This window comes from Microplitis mediator, chromosome 3 (genome assembly GCF_029852145.1).
Source record: "Microplitis mediator isolate UGA2020A chromosome 3, iyMicMedi2.1, whole genome shotgun sequence".
NCBI lineage: Eukaryota > Metazoa > Arthropoda > Insecta > Hymenoptera > Braconidae > Microplitis > Microplitis mediator.
Window position 1 is genome coordinate 21926524 of NC_079971.1, and position 6901 is coordinate 21933424.

At 31.4% G+C, this 6901-nt stretch overlaps 1 protein-coding gene across 1 annotated transcript; it reads right to left on the bottom strand.

The window, feature by feature from the left end:
• Nucleotides 1-4236: 4236 nt before the first annotated feature.
• LOC130665364 (uncharacterized) lies at nt 4237-6541 on the bottom strand. The gene is made up of 3 exons (XM_057465698.1): nt 5833-6541; nt 4532-4681; nt 4237-4462 (listed from the first exon to the last, which is right to left on the bottom strand). Exons 1-3 carry the CDS (start codon nt 5929-5931, stop codon nt 4382-4384), a joined length of 330 nt encoding a protein of 109 aa, XP_057321681.1. The 5' UTR covers nt 5932-6541; the 3' UTR covers nt 4237-4381.
• Between the last annotated feature and the right edge of the window lie 360 nt (nt 6542-6901).

Sequence of the window (6901 nt, forward strand, 5' to 3'; positions counted from 1 at the left end):
TGGAAATTTACTATAGATGAGACTTCAAGCTCCAATAACTTTTGCTCAGATCAATTTATCAAAAAATGGTAAGAATTTTTTTTAGAGCGTTCAGTTCTCTACGAAATTATATCCTGAGTTTATCTGTACAATGACCCTTTGCCGAGGTATAAAATTCCAATTCCGTATACACTCATGCCCTAAATTAAAGGAACAGAAAAATTTTAGAAATTTTGCAAGGCTGTAACTTCATGAAAAATAATCGTATCGAAAAAAAAAGCATTTTGTAGCTTGAAATCCCTAGTTTCGACGCTGCAGCGTCGATTTCTAGCGACAAAATGCTTTTTTTTTTCGATACAATTATTTTTCATGAAGTTACAGCCTTGCAAAAATTTCTAAAATTTTTCTGCTCCTTTAATTTAGGGCATGAGTGTATGTAATTTCTTAAAATTTGAAAAAAATCAAAGTTTGTTAACTAATTTAGGGCTGTATTTAAATTACGTAACAAATCCAAGGGCCAATATACCCCGGTGTTCAGCGCCAATCTGTCGCACAAAAATCGTAGCTATATATAAAATAAAAGACCCATTACCCGCTCACTTTTCATTGCAGTGAAATTATACCTTAGTATAAATCTTCGACTTTCACAGCGGGAAGTTAAAATTTTTCAATAATATTTTCAAATAATATTTAAATTTTTCAGTCGCCGTTTTCATGACTTTGTCTTCTAAAATAACTTCCAAATAACAGGGAAAGATTGGAACCCAACTGGTTACTGTTCTGCACCCGACTCAGTACGGTGCTGGAAAAAAATTATCGATTGTGGTGCAGAACACTGATTACTGTGCGGAACCTGACTGAGTGATATGCGCACACGACTCAGTCAGGTTCCGCACAGTAATCAGTGTTCTGCACCACAATCGAGCATTTTTGTCCAGAACCGTACTGAGTCGGGTGCAGAACAGTAACCAGTCGGGTTCCAATCTTTCCGTGAAGAGGTCATAATTTAATAATGCAAAATATATATTGGGGTTATAAATTAAAGACCAAATTTTGTTTTCTCAAACCCAATGTGCAGGGTCGGAAATTCAGATTTTTTATTCGAATAATGATTTTGTCTGCACAATATTCTAATTATTATATATTTGAGGATATTTGCATACACCAGGCTGGTGAGAGGATCTTCTATTTATACAAAGCTTAAAACAACAATCATTGTGATGATCACACTGGAAAGAAAAAAAAATTGACTTGAGCATATTAATTGAAAAAAATAAAAAATGATATATAATTCAATTACCTGTCCTCCTTCTTTGACACATTTTCGTCGATTTTCAATTTTGGTTGGTTTCAATTGGTTATTAGAACCTCCTGGTATCGAAACGCAACTGTTAAATCCAACATTTCCAATAGGAAAACACTCACCTGTGCAGCATTCCCAATCCCCTTTACACTATATATTTAAATTTGAACAAATAAAAAATTTCATTATAATGAAAGTAAATTATGGAAACTGTTCCCATAATTTTGTGAAATTTTTCCCTATACCATCATAAGAATTACGACCATAAATAATGGGAGCAGTTCCTATAATGTTATGGGAATGGTTCCTATAATTATAGGAATAGTTCCTATAATTATGGGAATGATGCCCATAACGTTATAGGAATGGTTCCTATAATTTATAGGAATAGTCCCTATAATTTATAGGAATACGTCCCTATAATTTATAGGAATACTTTCTATAATATTATGGGAATACTTTCTATAATATTATGGGAATCATTCCCATAATATATTGGAACTATTCCTATAAATTATAGGAACCATTCCCATAAATTATAGGAACCATTCCCATAACATTATAGGAATGGTTCCCATAATTATAGAAATAGTTCGTATAATTATGGGAATGATGCTCATAACGTTATAGGAATGGTTCCTCTAATTATGGGAATGATACCCATAATGTTATGGGAATGGTTCCTATAATTTATAGGAATAGTCCCTATAATTTATAGGAATACGTCCCTATAATTTATAGGAATACTTTCTATAATATTATGGGAATACTTTCTATAATATTATGGGAATCATTCCCATAATATATTGGAACTATTCCTATAAATTATAGGAACCATTCCCATAAATTATAGGAACCATTCCCATAACATTATAGGAATGGTTCCCATAATTATAGAAATAGTTCGTATAATTATGGGAATGATGCTCATAACGTTATAGGAATGGTTCCTCTAATTATGGGAATGATACCCATAATGTTATGAGAATGGTTCCTATAATTTATAGGAATAGTCCCTATAATTTATAGGAATAGTCCCTATAATTTATAGGAATACGTCCCTATAATTTATAGGAATACTTTCTATAATATTATGGGAATACTTTCTATAATATTATGGGAATCATTCCCATAATATATTGGAACTATTCCTATAAATTATAGGAACCATTCCCATAAATTATAGGAACCATTCCCATAACATTATAGGAATGGTTCCGATAATAGTAAAGGAATAGTTCCTAATACTATTATGGGAATCATTCCCATAATATAATGGGAATGATTCTCATACTATCATGAAAAAATAAATTTAAAGAAAAAACATTAAAATTTTCAACAAAATTTTTTTTTTTTAACAAATTTAGCGTCGAAGAAGCTTCATTTCAATCTCTCCATATCGTGAGGGAAATTTCTACACTATTTTGCAAAAAAAATTTATATGATATTATGGGAATGGTTTCCATAACATTATGGAAAAAGTTCCTATAATATTATAGGAATAGTTTCCATACCATTATGGGAATAGTTCCCATAATAGTACGGGAATAGTTCCCATACCATTATGGGAATGGTTCCCATAATATTATGGGGTTGGTTCCCATATTATTATCGGAACTATTCCCATAATGCATAGCAAAACTTCCCATAATTATCTTTCCGTGTAGTATCAATCATATTCTTATATCACCTGCATTGAAATTACAAGTTTTGAAGCCTATTTACACGGAAAAATTGAGCACGACTGGTTCGTGTGCTCCACAGGAACCAGTCGTGTTTAACCCGTTCTCAGTCTGGTGCAGCACCCGAATGGCAGCACCAAAACCATTCGTGTGCAGAATAACACAAAACAATACTGATTCGTGTTCGCACAGTCACCGTAAGCTACTGGGGCAAAAAATGCCCTAGAAACTTTTAAACTGCACCGTATCTAAGATATCTTCAATATTATTGTGTACAATGTCTTGAGCAATAAGTCATGCCCAAGTCTTGATGAAGATTTCTTGCTACGTGATCTTGCGCAAGACCCATGCGTAGAAAAAGACACTAGTGACTAGGGGTTTTGCTCAAGGCACTGACACCAGAATTTTGCTCAAGCATATGTTACTTTGGGCCTCATACTGATAACAATAGTCGGTCTTAACTCTGCCAATACTACACCGGAAAAAATGATTGACAATAATTGTAGTTCAACTTCTAATTATTTATATTATGTTCAATACCCTGATTAAAAAAAAATGATTAAAAATGATTTCACACGTTAAATGTCCATAAGAGACAGGATTAGAAACGATTTGAAGGATTAAAAATTATTTAAAATGATTAAAAAACAAATCATTTTAAATACTTTTTAATCATTTTTTTTAATCAGGGTAACTAATGTCGTTTCAATTAGTAAAATTATGACTTTAATGTTTAAACTGCTATAATTAACAGTTAATCGTTTGAATATACTGCTTGATTATTTTAAATTACTACTTAAACCTTAAAAACTACAAGACACTTGTCAAAAAAATGCATCTGTTATTAATTTCTTACGTTCTACTCAGTAATATTTACTGAGATTCTGTCTAGGCGCGCTGTTGACGAGAATCTCAGTAATATTTACTAATATTTTTTTTCCGTGTAGTAAAATTTAATGCATACCAAAAGTCCAGTTTGTTTGCACGTATCGCTCAGATCAATAAAATTGCCTGCCACGAATCCGATTAATAATAAAAATAATATTTGTATAAACATCTTGCAAGTCAATTAATAATTCTTGTACGTTAGAGTTAACTCCACGGAATGATTTTCAAAAATCGTGTCACTTAAGTAAGTATATAAAAAATAAAAATACTCTCTGTACCTCGGGGAATAAATGTCATTTTTAAAAAAAAATAAAGTTTATTGTTATCGGATGTAAGAACAATACTTTTTTTTGTGATAAAATAAAAATAACTCGATGACGTTTTTGAAAAATTTATTTTAACGTAATTTATAGCAGAGCACTAGTACAAAACATTTATTAAAATTAACGAAAAGTTTTTAACAGTGTAGGGGTAATATCTATATTTATTTTACACCTCCGCGGCGTATTTTAGTAATATTTATTTTTTATCATTTTTTACAAACGCTAGGCAAGTAATAACGATCCCCTTTAATACATCTTTTGGAACAACAATCTTTGTGACGAGTACACTATAAAAAAGTATATATATTAGTATTATAAATAATTTATTATAATTTAAATATAATCAAATTAATTACTTTAAAATGTTCTTTAATACACTGTTTTTCATGAAGGTTTTTTGGTGTTGTAGTATAATAACCTTCAGGAACTGAAATACAACTACTCATACCAATATTTCCAATAGCATAACATACGTTGGAACAACATTCCGAATCATCATTATTGCACTATTAATATAAATCGTATTATAATAAATAAATAGATTAATAAATGTATTTATTAAACGCATGCACGGTTATCCTGTTTTATCGTAGCTGTAAAGCGGAACCCTAAGTCGCCGTTTATCGACCGGCGTGCTGTAATAAATAAGAAGGTAATGCAGATTTCTAGATTTTTCACCGGCGTGACCTAATGAATTTATAATGACACTCTGGACGCTATTATTGAATACGTTTTCTTACTTATGCTCTACTATTACTATTAGCGCCAAAAAAGATTTGGCGCCAAATAATTTTAGAATGACATAAAATGATATGTTTAAGAATTTTCAATTAGTACGTATTATATACAATTAACAGTTTTCATAAAATATTTTTATGGCAAAATTTTTAATATCTAATAAGTGCAAATTAGCACCGTATCGCTGACCCCTGTGACTTCGATTTAAAGGTTTGATAAATCAGGATAACCAGACATGCATTCAATAGAGTCATATAAGGCAAGTGTGCGCAAACCCATTCATTTTGGACTGAAATTTAGGCATTCGCGCATACTTATCTACCGCGCACACTTGTCTCACATGACTCAAAAGTATAGTGCGTAACATGTGAACTAAACCATTATCCGTAAAACGCAATAGCTTCAGAACTCGTCTACGGCTCGTGCCATTGCGCTGAACAAATAATGGCTGACTTAATCCACTCGTTACGCAATGTATTATTATATCGCGTTACTATTTCCAAAAAGATTTGCATTTTTATACGGCCTTTTCTCTTCAGGGCGATTTCGAGAGCCAAAGGGGTGAATCAATTTTATTTTTATTATCAACACTGAAAAAAATAATCGGTAGCCGCTACCGATTATTCGGTGACAGCTACCGATTATTTCGGTAGCCGTTACTGATTGGAATCGGTACCAGCGACCGAAAAAAAATCGGTAGTTGCTACCGATTATTTTTTTCAGTGAAGTAGTTTGCAAACTTATTTTAAAGCTCAAAATTTAAAAAGAAAATATTTAAAGCCAAAAGCGTATAAAATTTAATTTACACGCACTTTTAGCTTAAGGAAGCTCCCGAAAGCCAAAAGGGCAACTAATAATATGTCCTTTCGGAATAAGTAACGCAATATAGTATAAATAATTTTCTTAATAAAATACGTACCATTGAACCAACTGGTTTGCAATTTTGTCTTATTCTACTCCTGAAGATATGTCCTCCGACAAATCCAATTAATAACAATAGTAATAAATTTTTGAACATTTTGTAAGCCAAATTAGTTAAGTCACGGAGGTTGAATTAGACGTAATTAATTTCAAGCTGTGATACATGTATTTATATAAAAAGAGTAATGTACATAAAGTAATAAAATCATTATGATTTTAATTACAAACTTTTACGTAATAAATGTTATTTATAAAAATCAGGAAATTCGTAATTATTATAAACTCGTATTATTTATTCTTAGATTATTTAGAGCTGTAATTTTAAATTTGGGAAATGGTTAATTATGCGGGCCAGCCCCAAATTTTCCACTTTTTTCGATGTCAAGAAACTTGATAATTTTATTGTTGATTGATAATTGACCATAAGTTGACATTACAAATTTTGAAGTCAACTATTCTATAGAATATAGTTATCACGGGAACCTTTTGAAATTTTAAAAACGATTAGTAGCCGATTTTCCGATGGTCGATTGTCTGAAAATTTTATTCCCTCACATCATTATTATGAGTATTGTAATTTGTTGTATGATAATTGTACATGAAAGAAGAGGATAGTAATAGTTATTAATCTGCATGGTAACAAGACCTTTTTTTTTAACCAAATGATGTATTGTTAACACATAATAAGTAACTAATGACTTTTATTAGTATAGAGTAGTACGTAGTAGAGATTTTTTAGGTACGTACATAAAATTTGAGTCTAGAGGACCCCATAGTAGGAACTATAGCTCACAATCATACATACGTGACCATAAGATAGCTAACCTATCGGTCTGTTGAAGACAACCGTCGAAATTTTAATCCCGGAATAAATTTATCTGTCGAATAACAAATTCTAGTTTATTTCTCTCATGAAGAAATCGGCCGTAAGACTGGAAACCCGGGCGTATAAGACGTAATGCAGATTTTTAAAGAAGACCTCTGAGAATGCTACTTCCTGATTAAAATTCCGATTGAAACTCAATCGGATTTCTATCAGATTCAATCAGAAACACACATTCAATCAG

What these genes read in the sequence shown, in the direction of transcription:
- LOC130665364 (XM_057465698.1), bottom strand. Translation starts at nt 5,931, where the DNA reads ATGTTCAAAAATTTATTACTATTGTTATTAATTGGATTTGTCGGAGGA. An exon ending in GCAAACCAGTTGGTTCAATG is followed by an intron (nt 4,682 to 5,832) that starts GTACGTATTTTA and finishes TTATATTAATAG; the next exon opens with TGCAATAATGATGATTCGGA. An exon ending in GTATTAAAGAACATTTTAAA is followed by an intron (nt 4,463 to 4,531) that starts GTAATTAATTTG and finishes ACTTTTTTATAG; the next exon opens with TGTACTCGTCACAAAGATTG.